This window comes from Quercus lobata, chromosome 9, assembly GCF_001633185.2.
Source record: "Quercus lobata isolate SW786 chromosome 9, ValleyOak3.0 Primary Assembly, whole genome shotgun sequence".
Taxonomy (NCBI): domain Eukaryota; kingdom Viridiplantae; phylum Streptophyta; class Magnoliopsida; order Fagales; family Fagaceae; genus Quercus; species Quercus lobata.
Genome location: NC_044912.1, coordinates 27,620,284 through 27,636,384, shown reverse-complemented (window position 1 = coordinate 27,636,384; position 16,101 = coordinate 27,620,284). Strand labels below are relative to the sequence as shown.

General features: G+C 33.1%; 3 protein-coding genes across 3 annotated transcripts; 1 reads left to right on the top strand and 2 right to left on the bottom strand.

Moving 5' to 3' along the window:
• Nucleotides 1–1,485: 1,485 nt before the first annotated feature.
• On the bottom strand, nucleotides 1,486–5,270 carry LOC115958890 (eukaryotic peptide chain release factor subunit 1-3-like). The gene is made up of 3 exons (XM_031077150.1): nucleotides 5,090–5,270; nucleotides 2,009–3,485; nucleotides 1,486–1,886 (listed from the first exon to the last, which is right to left on the bottom strand). The coding sequence occupies exon 2, from the start codon at nucleotides 3,449–3,451 to the stop codon at nucleotides 2,138–2,140; it is 1,314 nt and encodes a 437-aa protein (XP_030933010.1). The 5' UTR covers nucleotides 3,452–3,485; nucleotides 5,090–5,270; the 3' UTR covers nucleotides 1,486–1,886; nucleotides 2,009–2,137.
• A 2,822-nt stretch (nucleotides 5,271–8,092) lies between these two features.
• Nucleotides 8,093–9,493, top strand: LOC115961511 (UDP-glycosyltransferase 73B5-like). Its single transcript, XM_031080487.1, has one exon. It carries the CDS (start codon nucleotides 8,093–8,095, stop codon nucleotides 9,491–9,493), a length of 1,401 nt encoding a protein of 466 aa, XP_030936347.1.
• Nucleotides 9,494–10,692: 1,199 nt separating this feature from the next.
• Nucleotides 10,693–15,102, bottom strand: LOC115958889 (eukaryotic peptide chain release factor subunit 1-3-like). Its single transcript, XM_031077149.1, has 3 exons — nucleotides 14,928–15,102; nucleotides 11,391–12,867; nucleotides 10,693–11,262 (listed from the first exon to the last, which is right to left on the bottom strand). Exon 2 carries the CDS (start codon nucleotides 12,832–12,834, stop codon nucleotides 11,521–11,523), a length of 1,314 nt encoding a protein of 437 aa, XP_030933009.1. The 5' UTR covers nucleotides 12,835–12,867; nucleotides 14,928–15,102; the 3' UTR covers nucleotides 10,693–11,262; nucleotides 11,391–11,520.
• Nucleotides 15,103–16,101: the final 999 nt, after the last annotated feature.

Genomic DNA, 16,101 nt, shown 5'->3' with positions numbered 1-16,101 from the left:
CCTCCACTCCAATAATATAATGTCATATGACTAATTTAAATGAGTCATTTATCCCAATCATGCCCTCCAAAATAAATATTGAAAATTGAAAACAAGAATCTTGTCAGCTCCCATCTTCGGTGCTAACAAGTAAAAATATCTCCGTGGAAAAATAATTCAGAACAACCACCCAACAATCTAAAGCAATCTCATGCCTCTATCCACAAATACCTAAAATTTAACTGAAACTCATATTGATTTGAAAATAAAAATTTCAACTTTAAACTTCAATATATGTAATCTCGTGCCTCTATCAACAAATTGAAATACCAGACTTTAAACTTTAATTATCTTTGGCTCTGTGCGTTGGGATGCGGAAGTAATATTGGGAACTTCATTGCAGCACTAATGAAACTAATTCCAACTAGATAAATACCCATTTCAACAAATTCCCACATGATCATATTATTAGCTTTTTCATATATTTTAGTTAAAGGAAATTCAGGCTGATCATATTATTAGCTTTTTCATATATTTTAATTAAAGGAAATTCAGGTATTGGGCTCCACAATGCTCTGTAAAACCCATGCTCGGTATTTTTCCTCTGTTCTATAGTATTTGTTTTCAAGCCAAAGAATCACTGACGGTGAGAAAATCCAAGCCGAAAACCCTTGCAAAATCCATTCCAGATTTGGTTGTAAGTATTTGGGGACAGGACATGGCGTTTGGGGACAAAAATAACGGCATGCTGTTGCAGGTGTTCAGATTCATCATCACAAAGTTCACCATCCTAATGGTGATGTCGGAACTGAGATGTGTTTTCATTTTATTTTATATTTTTTTTATTTGGAAGGAGTGATTAGAATAATGACTCATTTAAATTGGATATATGGCATTATATTACTTGGGTGAAGGACCACTAGGCATTGCTGATGTGGTCCTCCATAAGGATTGAATAATTTCTCCACATAATGGTCTCTATTGCAAAGACAAAATCCTCCCCCATTTCAAAATTTAAATTTTATTTTTTAGATATAAAAGTATACAAAGTATCAGGCTATTTGAATTTTAAATGTAAGAATATGATACTTGACAAAATACACCTTAGATAATATATACTTCGAACCATGAAATAGGTTCATTCCAAATAGAGATCTAACATAGTAGCCTAGCACAGACCCAAATCCCCAGAGTGGAGGTTCTGAGGGAAGGCAGATTTTCTGTTTTCCACCAGTGACAGGTTAGGGCATGGGCTGGAATTGGCTCCACTGACCCGAACCGAACCCACATAAAATAAAATTATAAAATGCATAGCCAAAACTTGTTTTAACAGGTGATGCTAAAGCACCAAAAAACACAATTTTTCACTCCCTCCTCACAAGCAATGAGATCACTTGGATCCTACTGCAAACAGACACCGGGAGGGAGTGAAAAATTACTGTGTAAGTTTTCGGTGCCTATAACATTTTCCGTCTTTACCTAATCAAAATATCAAAACACAATACATAATACAAATATTATTTTATTGTAGTATCGAAATTAGGATTGCATCCACCAAACATATATGCTAACGATAAATGTCTTCAACAGAAATAAAACATAAATTGAAAGTCATGATAAAAGGAATAAACATCACACGACTACTAGCGATAGCAGTTTCCAACCATGCAGAAGCAGAGAACCGCAAAGTCTTGATCATCTCGATCAGTCAACAACCAAACATGATTCAGCAATAGATAGAACATACATCACATGATCCCCCGAACCAACGGAAATACCTCTAATACGGCTCATTATTCTTCACGTGACTCTTCCAGCTGCTCCACTCCAAGAAACATATTTCCTGTAATTTTTTTGGAATAATCCAAAATCACCCGATTAAGGTTCTGGGGTGTTCCCGAAATCTCCTTCAAGAAAGAGAAAACAACAGAGACAAAATAGCCAACAAAGTTAGGAGCAGAAATTCAATCGAGTGCTGACTGGAAGAATAGATAGAAAAGAGATGACAAGAAATAAATAAAAAACTAACATATATTTTGCAATGGGTTTTGAGATCTAATTCAGGGGCAGCAGCAGCAAGCGCGGACATATCGCGCACTGGTGCAGGCCTTTTTGCCCCGTTCTCCTGCACCAGCATAGGCAGAAAGTTGATTGATTGCTATTCAGAATCATCATAAGCTTCACCATCATCAGAAAACTCATCAAATGATCTTATATCAAGCTGGTAGCGGAGTATTCCCCCAATCCCACCAAAACCTCTGCAGAACTGAGATCCCTCTTGAGATCTGTTGGTGACAAATTCAAGTGTGCAACCAAACTTCTTGTATTCAGTAGCGAACCACTCCAGCAGAGATATCTTTTCCTGCACCTCTAATTCAGCAGTGCCAACAGGAGCACGGAAATTATTCTGATCAGCCTCTTGCTCCTTATTCAAGTGCTTTATGATAATCTCACCGGTAGTGCTATTTTTTAACACATACCTATTAATATCCAGATTTTCCCATACAATAAGTATATCAACAGCACCCATCTCCAAAGTTTTCAGTGTATCATCCACACCAAAAACATATTTCCCAGTGTCCTGGCTAATCTCCTCAAAGTATTTGCCTATCAAGCGCTTCTCCTGAATAAATTTCACATTGGACAGGATCTCTGATGACAGCTCAATGGCCTGATTGAAACCATTCTCCCCTCCATAAGAGACATCTACCACATTTAATATTTTGGCTTGAAGACGAGGATCAAACATGTCTGACTGACTAAGCTCAGTTTTGAAGTCAGCAGACCCAGCAAGTATTAATCCAGAAACATTGGGTTGGCTGGTGGCAGCATTGATGTAAAATTGAGTGGCAAGTTCCGCTGTCTTCCTCACATAATTGTGGCGCTTCTCCATTCGAAGACGAGCAAACCGTAGAGCTGATTGCCCACCTCTTCCATGTTTCTTTGGAAGGTCAACACTAAATTTATGAAGAATCTCCCTGGTATTACCACTTAAAGTCCCAAAAAGGGTCCCATTACCATCCATGATAATAAAACCGAACTTGTCATCAGATTCTAAAAGCTCATTCAGGGCTTCTGTATGAAACTTGTTGTCACAAAGGTAGAGGGATGCATTAATTGGCCTAAACGGCTCAAAATCGATTGTGACCTTCTTTTCTTTCCCTTCCTCATTTACAATTGTTCCTGTGTAGAGCACAAGCCCGTTGGGAGGAACTTTGTTGTAAAGTTTAAGTCTTTGCTGCGCAGATGTAATTGCCCCAAGTACAGACTGGCGATTCACCCTACTTTTAATGTTGGAGGCAGTACCAAATTCATCACCCAACATCTTGGTAACACGGGATACTTGATCTCGTGGAGGCATGATTAGAGAAATCATGCTAGTACCATTGCCTCTAGCAGCTTCGAGAGCTTTGATCAATTTCTTGATCTTCCATATCTCAATGTTCTTATCAGCTTCTTGACCATCAGCCATTGTGATAGTAGATACAGAAAAAGTAGTTGATTACCTGCACAAACAGCATTAATCAATTCACGCATTTCAGAACAAAAAGGAGACAATCAAAAGCGCTAGGATTCCAAATCAACAATGAAAAAAAAAAATACGAAAGATAAAATACCAATAAATAAAAAGGTCAAATATGCATGAACACAAGTTATGTAACTCACTTTTCACCAAAAAATAAAAAGTTATGTAACTCATAAAGGCTGTGTATTAATTGGTGAATCAGAAAAAAGTATCATCAGAGCCAATCATAAGTTATGTCTAGCAACTCCAAAACATTATTAGCAACGTGAACCAACTATAACCAAGGTGATACTATCCTGAATACCTATTTCAAGTGAAGGTTCAACCTTCCAACAAGAACTATCAACATGTTCCAAAAGAACATGTCTATCTCCAGCCACGTTACCGGCCAAAATGAGACACAATCCCGTCATTACATATATACCAACTGAGTCTACTTGAAATACCATACATGCTTTCACATAGACATGTACCACCATGTGGATTCCGAAAACAAAATCTTACTGTACTTGAGAATAAAATATAATCCCACTTGATATAATATTCCTTCAATGCCAAACTATTTTAACATAAAACTTAATTGTCAACTATCCACTTGTGATACTAAAATATAATTTCAAAGTGCTTACTAGTCAAAACGCTTTTAATACAGTGGGTATCACATAAATAGGAGAATTTCGAATCGGTTCCTATGCTTTCCTAATTATAATTTAGTAATGCTATTGCTCCAAAATCCACCAAAAAGTATAACATCACACAAAAAATTGAGAACATGGAGCAAAATTAAAGCTATGGCAAGGTACTTTAACCATTAACACATGTAGGTTGCAGAAACTAAATATCTAAATAAATAAAGGTAACACAGTTTAGTAGAAGTTCAATATCCACAGAACAATCAAGAGCAAATTCTTCAAATAAAAAATCAAAAAAAAAAAAAAAAAAAAAACCCAAAACCAAAAATCGGGACAAATTAAAAATTAAACAACCACCAAAACAGAAAAATTAAAAATTAGCCCATCAGGGGCAAATTGGTTCTAGTGTTGCTCGTAGGTTTTACGAACCAAAAGCAAAGTCTAAATAGATCTTCTTTATAAAGATTCCCTACTTTCGAATAATAATAATAATTAAAAATTAGACTTATCAAAAAAAATAATTATTAAAAATTAGATCTTTAACTGACAATTTAATAATATTATTATTATTTTATATATATATATATATATATATTCTGACTTTATATTGAAAAATAAACTATAAAATAAAATTGGGAAAAATAAAAAGATTGTTCGCTAAAATCTAAAAAAACATAAAGACAAAACTAAATAATTTAAAGGGGAAAAAAAAAACGACAATCAAATCGAGCTATTACAAAATTTATAATCAGATATGTCCAACAAAAAATCAGCGACAAATAACATAATCGAATCATTAGAAACCACGAAAAATCAAAGAGAAAAAAAAACAGCAATTACATCAATAACAATAAATCATAAAATTCTGAAAAAACAAAAGTACCAAATAAGTTGGAATCAAAAGTGAATTATAGATTGAAAGATAGAGAAATAAAGAGAGAGACTGAGGAACCTGAAAGGTGGTTTTGTGCGTGTATCGTAGGCCGCCGAGGTTTGATTAGAAAACTAAAAGGAAAGAAGAGGTTGTGAACTCTGTGATTCTCTCTTTTCGGCTCTCTGAGGGTTTATATATCTCTCTGTGTTGGTTTTGGACTTTTCGAAGGGATGGTGGGCTGCGTTAGATTTTTATTAGGAGTTTTGGTTTGGGTTGAATTCGTATGGTTTTGTATTTTTTTTTTTTTTTTTAAGAAAAAATTTTAAGTTAAAATGTAAATTGTACCCTCTAAATTTAATTGAAATTTATTTTGGTGTTTGGACTTTATTTTTGTTCAGTTGAATTTTCTAAATTTCAACATTTATTCAAATCAAACATTTTATCCAATTTCGTTAAAAAAAAAAATCCATTAAAAACATATTTTTCTTACATGAAAAAAAATATATAAAATTAATAAAAATAATTTATAAATTTTATATGTGATAATTTTTTTCAATAAATATTATTTATTAGTTAATTGCATATTTAATGACAATTTTTTAACAGAATTTCATGAAAAACCTGAATTGAATAAATTTATAAATTTAAAAAACTCAATTGAATGAAAATAAAGTTAAAGAACTGAAATGAATTTTTAGTCAAATCTAAGGAACGTAAATTTGCTTTTTTACCAAATTTTACTTATAGTTATTAGCTTTTCTTTATATAATAATAGTTATTAGTTGATTTGAAGGGAAACTCGACGAGTCTGCCTCTAGTTAAGTGGTTTATGCTTTTAAATTAATAAGTTTTAGGACACATATAATGATATAATATGAACTTGTAATGACACTTATAATCCTTGCTAAGAGTTTTGTAACTCTGATACATTTTGATGTTTCTAATAAGACATTTAGAGTTCAAATTCTCTCATCTTATTGTAACTATTGAATTAAAAAAAAAAAAAAATGATGACATCTATAATCTCAATAGACTGGTCATAGTGAGCTATTAACTAGTTAACAGGCCAAGTTCGATTAGGCTGAAAGAGAAAAACCTCAGTCCATGGCCTTGCCCATAGGCAATGCCCATTTTGTCTTTAGTGGGATGGGCTACCCATAGGCTTGTGTTAACATCTTATTTTATTATTTTTATAAGAAAACAATCAATTTTTTTTTATATAAGGGAAGAATCAATCTTTTTTTGTAAAGGTCTTATAAAAAAAAAAATTGTAAAAGAAAGAATCAAAGAATTTAAAACTTATTTAAATCTTTTTACGGTCAAATCTATTTAATTTTTTGTTTCATTGATGGAAACCTATTTAATTTTTTTATTAAGGTTTAAAATGGTTTTTATTTTATTTTATTATCTTTTAATAAAAAAATGTCAAATGAGTAATTCAAAGTTGCTAAATTACTATAAAAATATATATTTAGTAAACTAAGTTTAACACAATTATTTTAAATATCTTAGTAGTTAGGGGAATTCTCTTAAAAAATTCATTTACAATATTTCAAGATCAATTCCCCATACTCTATTTGGGTTTTATCCTATTTATTTTGGTCACACAATCCAAAAAAAAAAAAAAAACTAAAAAAAGAGGAAATAAATCTGGCCAACCCAACTTCCCATGAATAGAATTCCATGAAATCTAATGAGTTATAATGTATAATAATGATTTTCTAGGTAATCTTTATCTTATAAGCAGTTCTCTCTCTTTCTCTGAGTATCTTGTTAATGGTTTTTTTTTTTTTTTTTTTAGTGTAAACAGGAATTAAACTTCAGATTTTTTATAAAATCATTAGAGACTTTACTAGTTGAGCTAACTAGAACTCACACTATATCATTCATCTTAAATACATAAACCAACATTACTCATTTACCGTTCATAAAATAATAATAATAATAATAATAACATTACTCATTTAACATTTCACCGTTTAACCTGAAACCAGCATTTCATACCAATTATTTATTACAATTTCATTGTAATCAGCATCCTAAATATTGTGTTGTAATGATAAATTAATACATTTACGCTAAATGTAGGTAGATATATATGCTTCTCCGGCATCCCTTCCATCTTAGCACCACGCTAGCTTCTCACCTCCATCGAAAGACAACGAATCTGTTGCTAGATAGAGAGTTATAGTTCGAGTTGTATCAGCCATCGACTTTGGCGATTGCGTTGTCATTGATTCAAGAAAAATCTCCAATTTTTCAATTTGCTAATATTATTTGGAATTTATATTTAAGGAAATGCCAAATGGTGACTGTGTGTGTTAATCTTTTTTTTTTTTTTTTTTTTTAAATTTGATCTAATAGCATTTTATTGGATGGAATAAACATGGTTATTTACATGAAATTCTTATTAAATTTACAGTTTTCTTTGTTTTGATGAAAAATCTTATATGAAAATAGTTTTTAACTTTTTTTTTTTTTTTTATATTTGGCAATATTAGGGAAAAAAAAATGTCAAAGAATAACTATCTCTTAACTTCTCTTATTGAGTTTGACGTGAAATATTACCGCTAGTTGGAAAACAACTCTATTTCACTCTAAGTTAAACAAAGAAAGTCAAAATATATTTTTCCAAATCATTTTATGGTTGCTATCAAATATAGATAAATAAGATAATTTTCTATAAAATGTTTTTTTTAAATAATTCACTTTCCATAAAATGTTGATGTCAAATGGAATATTAATCTCTTTCTTTAAATAAAGGATTACAATGGTAAGAAATGAATATTAATAACTATAGTATGTTATCAAACTTTATATCTGGAAAAACTAAAATAGAGAAAATAATATCTTGATGAACTTTTCAATACATTGCACCTCACTATTTATAAGATAGAGGGTAAAAGGATCAAGATTTCTGTGCAAATTTGGAAGTAAATTTACACTAGAATGAGAAAGAACATAAAGGCCCTCTATATGTTTTGTTGGATAGAACGAGCATGTGTATATAATGCAATATGTGTAGTGTAGGAATAATATAGATGTGAGAACTGTAAACAGTAAACAATCCTCAATTCTCAAATGGCGTCAAATTCTCACATACTCTTCTTCCCCTTCATGGCTCAAGGCCACACCATCCCCCTACTTGACCTTGCAAAACTGCTTTCTCATCGAGGCTTCAAAGTAACAATCCTCACTACTCCCTCAAATACCTCTACTATCAGTTCATACATTTCTCAATTCTCAAATATCCATCTTAAAGTAATTGCATTCCCTCAAGTCCAAGGCCTCCCCAACGGCTATGAAAACATGTCCCAACTCTCACGCGATCAACTCCTTCCATTCTTTACAGCAACGAAACAACTTCAACAACAGTTTGAGAAAACCTTAGAAGAAATGTCCAAAGTCCAAGACCTTCCAGTTTGTGTTATTTCTGATACATTTTTAGGTTGGACAAACCCGTCGTGTCGCGTTTTTCGTATTCCCCGGTTGGTGTTTCATGGTATGGGAGTGCTTCCGATGGCCGTAAAGAAATCTTTGGTCATTCACCAAACATACAACGAAGTAGACACTGATACAGAACCGTTGGTTGTGAAAGGAGTGCAACTTGGCTTCACACTCACAAGAGCTGATTTGCCAAATTCAATAAGGGAGAGGGAATCTAGTGTTTCTCAATTCTTTCTAGACTCTGAAACATATGATATAGGAAGTTGGGGTGTGATTGCCAATAGCTTTGTTGAGCTAGAAAAGGACCATGTTGCTTCATTGGAATCCTTGTATGGAAATAACACAAGGGTTTGGTGTGTTGGCCCTTTATTTTTGTATGATCAAATTGAGGGAGTGAGAAACGGGCCAAATGGCCCAAACCCATCTACAAAATGGGCCGAATGGTTAAACCAACAAGAGAGAGAAAAGTCAGTCATATATGTGTCATTTGGATCACAATCCAATTTGTCAGAGGATCAACTGGATGAATTGGCATATGGGTTGGAATTATCAGGACATGATTACTTCTGGATCGTCCGTTCAAAGACTTGGAATCCACCTTGTGATGGTAGAGGACTGATTGTGAGAGAATGGGTGGATCAAAGGTGGATCTTGGCCCATGAAGCAATTGGTGGGTTCTTGAGCCACTGTGGTTGGAACTCAGTGTTGGAAAGCTTGTCAGAGGGAGTTCCAATTTTGGCGTGGCCCATGTTTGCTGAGCAACACTTAAATGCCAAGTACTTGGTGGAGGAACTCGAGGTGGGACTCCAAGTTCCAAACTTGAATAGGGCCATGAAGATTGTGAGTCGCGAAGCAATATGTGAAGGAGTGAAAGAGTTGATGGGAGGAGAAAAGGGATTCAAAGCAAGAGAGAATGTAGTTGAGCTTGGGAGAATGGCAAAAAGATCAGTTCAGGTCGGTGGGTCTTCTTATAATAACCTTAATGAGCTTGTTAACCAAATAAGTCATGTAAGTGCTCTTGCGACAACAATGTAATTTGTAATATCCTTAATCTTTTCCTATCTATCTTTGTCAATCAATTGTTTTTTTTATTTAACATGTTCATTCATGTGATTACATTGATTTATGACTTTTTTATTTAATTAAATTAGGCTATATATATATATATATATATATATATATAGGAAAAACAAACACAGGTAAAAGAAAAGGGATTATATATATTTATATATAGCATTTGATAAAGTTGATTCCTAACGATTATAGTTACTTTGTTACTTTTGGCACAAAATGCCAAAATAGTGAAGATTGGTTCTTTGAAATGAAGTTCCAGGCTTTGCTCTTGGTGTCTTGAGTTGAAAAGTTAAAAGTTACTGTTCATCGTCACAGTTCACTGTTACTATTCACTATTACTGTTCACTTTTACTATTCATTATGCTTTTTCTACCTATATAAGGGGGATGTCCCTTATGCAAAAACTCATAACTTTCTTCAGAATTTTCTTCCAGAATTTTCTTTAGAGAATTCCTTTAGGCATATCCCTCTTTAGGATTTTCCTCTAGGCTTTCCTCTACTACTTTCCTACAAATCTTGTAACTAGAACTAGTTTCAAGCCTTGTATCTGTTGAAATCCCGTAACTACTACTGCTGTAAGTACTGCTATTTATTTTCAATAATAACTACTTTCAACTGTGTTTAATATACTGTACTACTACCGCCTTCTTGGCTGGTTCTATTTTAATTATTTTATTTTCAAATTGTTGCTATCGCCTTCTTGGCTGGTTTTACTAGTTTTCCTTTGATTATAACTGTGCTTCCACTTTCAGTGCTATGTTCCGCCTCCTCTGTGGTATATATATAGTTCATCATAATTTATAAAATGGAGTAAGACTGAGCGTGGATCAAGTCATGTCGGTTTAATACCTAACCCGCAACCTAAATCCACAAGGGGTGGGCCAAGTCAAGCCTAGGGTCGGGTCCCTTTTTTTAAGTTTATATGATATAAATAATAATGTTCTTTTTCCATTTCTGTGTACTACTTGTCTGATTGTATTTCTCAAAGGAAACCTTGTAGTCTTAACTCTTAGGTACTTACTGTAAGGAATATGTAATCCAACAATTAAATTTTCAAAATTCAATTTCAAAATTTGATGGCCAGGCATATTTTCTTTTTTCCACGCGCAGAAGATTAGGGCATAGGCGTGTATTGGCTACAAAGAAACGCACACAACCCATGTAATAAAAATATAAAATATATAAACCTCACAGAGTGGTGCTACAGGCATTGAGAAAACCACAATTTTTCACTCCCTTCTCACACGCAATCACATCATTCAAGAGTCGAAGGGAGTGAAAATTTACATGTAGGTTTCCGGTGCCTACAGCATTTTCTGTTCTTTTACCTATGGAAACTAGGATTGTATCTTGAATCCAATCCACCAAGGACATCCACCAAACATATATGCTAATGATAAATGTATTCAACATAATTAAAAACATAAATTAAAAGTCATAATGATGGAGTAAACTTCACGAGGACATAACAGAGCAGTTTCGACAAAACCACAGGCTCAGAGAACTGCAGAGTCTCGATCAGACAAGAAGCAAATTTGATATAGCGATAAAAGGTAGCTCACACAATCCCCCGAAGCAATGGAAACACCTAATAAAGCACATTATTCTTCATGTGACTCCCTTCATGCTGCTCCCATCCAAGAAACATAATTCCAATAATTTTTTTTTGGAATAATCCAAAATATAGATGAAATCACCCAATTAAGATTCTCGGGTATTTCTGCAATCTCCTTCAAGAAAGAAGAGACCATGGAAAAAAAATATCGAAAACAGGGTTAGGGAATAAAAATTCAATCAAGTGCCAACTGAAAAATTAGTAGAAGCATAGAAAAGAGAAGAAAACAAATAAAAAACTTACATATATTTTGCAATGGTTTTGAGATCCAAATTCCAACTCCAGGGCAGCAGCAGCAAGCGCATATCGCGCTCTGGTGCAGGCCTTTTTGCCCCATTCTCCTGCACCAGCATTGGGGAAAGTTCATTGATTGTTATTCAGAATCATCATAAACTTCACCATCGTCAGAAAACTCATCAAATGACCTAATATCAAGCTGGTAACGGAGTATTCCCCCAATCCCACCAAAACCTCTGCAGAACTGGGATCCCTCTTGAGATTTGTTGGTGACAAATTCAAGTGTGCAACCAAACTTCTTGTATTCAGTAGCAAACCACTCCAGCAGAGACGTCTTTTCCTGCACCTCTAATTCAGCAGAGCCAACAGGAGCACGGAAATTACTCTGATCAGCCTCTTGCTCCTTATTCAAGTGCTTTATGATAATCTCACCAGTAGTGCTATTTTTTAACATATACCTATTAATATCCAGATTTTCCCATACAATAAGTATCTCAACAGCACCCATCTCCAAAGTTTTCAGTGTATCATCCACGCCAAAAACATATTTCCCAGTGTCCTGGCTAATCTCCTCAAAGTATTTGCCTATCAAGCGCTTCTCCTGAATAAATTTCACATTGGACAGGATCTCTGATGACAGTTCAATGGCCTGATTGAAACCATTCTCCCCTCCATAAGAGACATCTACCACATTTAATATTTTGGCTTGAAGACGAGGATCAAACATGTCTGACTGACTAAGCTCAGTTTTGAAGTCAGCAGACCCAGCAAGTATTAATCCGGAAACATTGGGTTGGCTGGTGGCAGCATTGATGTAAAATTGAGTGGCAAGTTCCGCTGTCTTCCTCACATAGTTGTGGCGCTTCTCCATTCGAAGACGAGCAAACCGTAGAGCTGATTGCCCACCTCTTCCATGTTTCTTTGGAAGGTCAACACTAAATTTATGAAGAATCTCCCTGGTATTACCACTTAAAGTCCCAAAAAGGGTCCCATTACCATCCATGATAATAAAACCAAACTTGTCATCAGATTCTAAAAGCTCATTCAGCGCTTCTGTATGAAACTTGTTGTCACAAAGGTAAAGGGATGCATTAATTGGCCTAAACGGCTCAAAATCGATTGTGACCTTCTTTTCCTTCCCATCATCAGTTACAATTGTTCCTGTGTAGAGCACAAGCCCATTGGGAGGAACTTTGTTGTAAAGTTTAAGTCTTTGCTGCGCAGATGTAATCGCCCCAAGCACAGACTGGCGATTCACCCTACTTTTAATGTTGGAGGCAGTGCCAAATTCATCACCCAACATCTTGGTAACACGGGATACTTGATCTCGTGGAGGCATGATTAGAGAAATCATGCTTGTACCATTGCCTCTAGCAGCTTCAAGAGCTTTGATCAATTTCTTGATCTTCCATATCTCAATGTTCTTATCAGCTTCTTGACCATCTGCCATTGTGATAGTGATACAGAAAAAGTAGTTGATTACCTGCACAAACAGCATAAATCAAATTACACATTTCAGAACAAAAATGAGACTAGCAAAAATGCTAGGATTCCAAAATCAACGGTGAAAAAAAAAATGTGAAAGATAAAATATCAAGGAAAAAAAAAAGGACACATATGCATGGACACAAGTTATCTAACTCATGAAGGGTGTGTATTAATTGGTGAATCAGAAAAAAAAAAATATATATATATATATATATATCATCAGAATCAATCATAAGATATGTCTAGCAACTCCAAAACACTATAGCAATATAAACCAGCTATTACCAAGTTGACACTATCCAGAATACCTATTTGAAGTGAAGTTTCAACCTTCCAACAAGAACTATCAACATGTTCCAAAAGAACATGTCTATCTTCAGCCACATTACTGGCCAAAATGAGACAGTACCACGTCATTACATATTATTATGAAACATGGAGTGATAACAACATAGCACTTTTATCATGAGGTTAATAAAACACTACAAGGGTGTTTGGTTCACTATGATGTGCCCTTGATGTGATGCAAATTACAATGATGTGACATTAAGGTTTTTGGTTTATTTTATTCTTTCTAATATTACCATAATCTAAAATTACAAAATATATCACATCATCTTAATCTCATCATATTTCTAAACAATGTAATGTAATATTATGGTGTAATACAACATCACGGCAAACTAAACGCCCCTGTAAGTATTACTAGAACTGCTTCCAATTTAACAAACTTCCTCACATTTGCAATGTTGCAGTGAAATTGATGCCAACTGAGTCTACTTGAAAATACTGTAAGTACGTGCATATAGCCATATACCACCACATGGATTCCAAAAACAAAATCTTACTAACATTAACTTGAGAATAAAATATAATCCCACTTGATATAATATTCCTTCAACGCCAAACTATTTTAACATTAAACTTAATAGTCAATTCTCCACTTGTGATGCTAAAATATAATTTCAAAAGTGCTTACTAGCCAAAATGCTTCAATACATTGGGTATCACATAAATAGGAGGGTATCCACCAAAAAGTATAATATTACACATAAATTGAGAACATGGAGTAACATTAAAGCTATGACTTGTGTTTATCATGAATCTATGGCAAAGTACCTCTGCAATTAACACATGTAGGTTGAGAAACCAAATAGCTAAATAAATAAAGGTAACACAGTTTTGTTAAAAAAAGTCCAATAGCCACAGAACAATAAAGAGCAAATGCTTTAAATCAAAAAACCCAAAAACAAAAATCAGAACAGAGCAAACAATCGTAGTGAAACTCATGTTCACAATCACAGCGTATTTTGTAAATTTTGCAAGCCCTGTTTGGAGCACAAAAGTTTTCTCTGAATTTTGTATTTCTTTAGTAAGAAGATCAAGAATGAAACAACCACCAAAACAGAAAGAATTAAAACTTAGCCCATCCAGGTCAAATTACCCGTAGGTTTTTCAGGCTAGAGACAAGTCCAAATGGTTCTTTCTTTAAAAAGGTTTCCTATGTTATCAAAACAAATTAAAAATTAGATTTTAACTGAAAATTTTGAAAATAATAAATATTATAATAGCTTTTTTTTAAAATATATATATATATATATATAAAAATTCAGAAATTATATTGATGAACAAACATTACATAACAAACAAAGAGCAAAAGCTCACACACAGAGTCCTTCAAAAACTACCAAACTAAGATTGCTAGCTTACAAATCAATAATAGTTTAAACAAACTACAGAATATTTAAAAGCAATAAAATAAATAAATTGTGCACTAAAATCTAGAAAATATAAAGACAATACTAAATAATTTAACGAAAAAAAAAAAAAGAAACCACAACAATCAAATCAGGCAACTACATAATTTATAATCAGATATATCCAACAAAAAATCAGAGACAAATAACATATTCGAATCATTAGAAATCACGAACAATCAAAGAGAAACACACAGCAATAACAACAAATCACAGAATTCTAGAAAAACTAAGTACAAAGCATGTTCTAATTGAGAGAGAGAGAGAGAGAGAGAGAGAGAGAGAGAGCTGGACGGACCTTTCAAGATGGTTTTGCGAGTGAATTCTAGGTCGCCGAGATTTGATTGAAAAGCAAAAAGAAGAAGAGATTGTGGAGTGTAGACTAGTGATTCCCTTTTTTCTTTTGCTCTCTTTGTGTTTGTGGGTTAGTTTTGGTTTTCGCCTTTTCGAGGGGTTGGTGGGCCGACATAAGATATTATTTTTGAGCTTTGGTTTGAGTTGAATTTATGGATTATTTTTAATGAAAAAATAAAAAATTATATAAGTAAAAATAATATAAATTTGAAAATTCAAATAATAAAAAATATATATTTATATTAGACTCATCGCACGTACTCTACATTTGCAATAATATTTTTTTTTTGTTATAATATTTAAAAATGATATATAAATAATTGTGTATTTTTTTTTTTAAGAAAGATGTAAGTTAACATAAAATAGTGTTTAAAAATGAAATAGAGATAGTGTCCTAAATTTTAGGCTAAATAAAAAAAAAAAAAAAAAAAAAAAAAAAAAAAAAAACCCTAAAACTTAGAAGGAGTAAATTACTCTTTTAATCAGTTTGTGCTTTTTAATTTAAAATTATTTAACTAAAAGATAAGGAAATTTTAGAAAGCTTAAGAATTTTTGTGTGAGAATATTTTATATGCAAAATGTTAAAAGCCACAAAAGGAATCCTCTTATTAGTAGTATAGATATATATAAATTTGAAGAGAAAAAAAGAGTCAAAACCATCTCTAGATTCTAGAGTCTAAAAATATCAAATCAGAAAGAGAAGAGATGTTTATCCATCCCACTTACAGAGCGCAGCCCAATAAGTGAGATTGTAGACCAAATAACAGGAAAATGAATTAAGAGAAGCAAAAATATAGATGGTAACATCAGGGTAACAAAATTCAGTGGATTGGCTTAAGGGCGAAGGGGATTTTCAATTTATTTGACCCAATCTAATTTGTTGCAAAACAGAAGTAAAACCGCATTACACACAAATAAGAATAACAAGAATAACAAATAAAAAAAAAAAGGTAAATAGAGGATTCAAGAGGCCTGTAACAATCAACATAAAAACAAATGAGCCAACTTGATATTTTTTAGCATTATAACCACAAAGAAGAGCTTTCAGATTTTTATTCTTTCATATCTTTAGAGAAAAAGAAAGAACTGGATATGGACAGTTCCAATAAGATTTCATT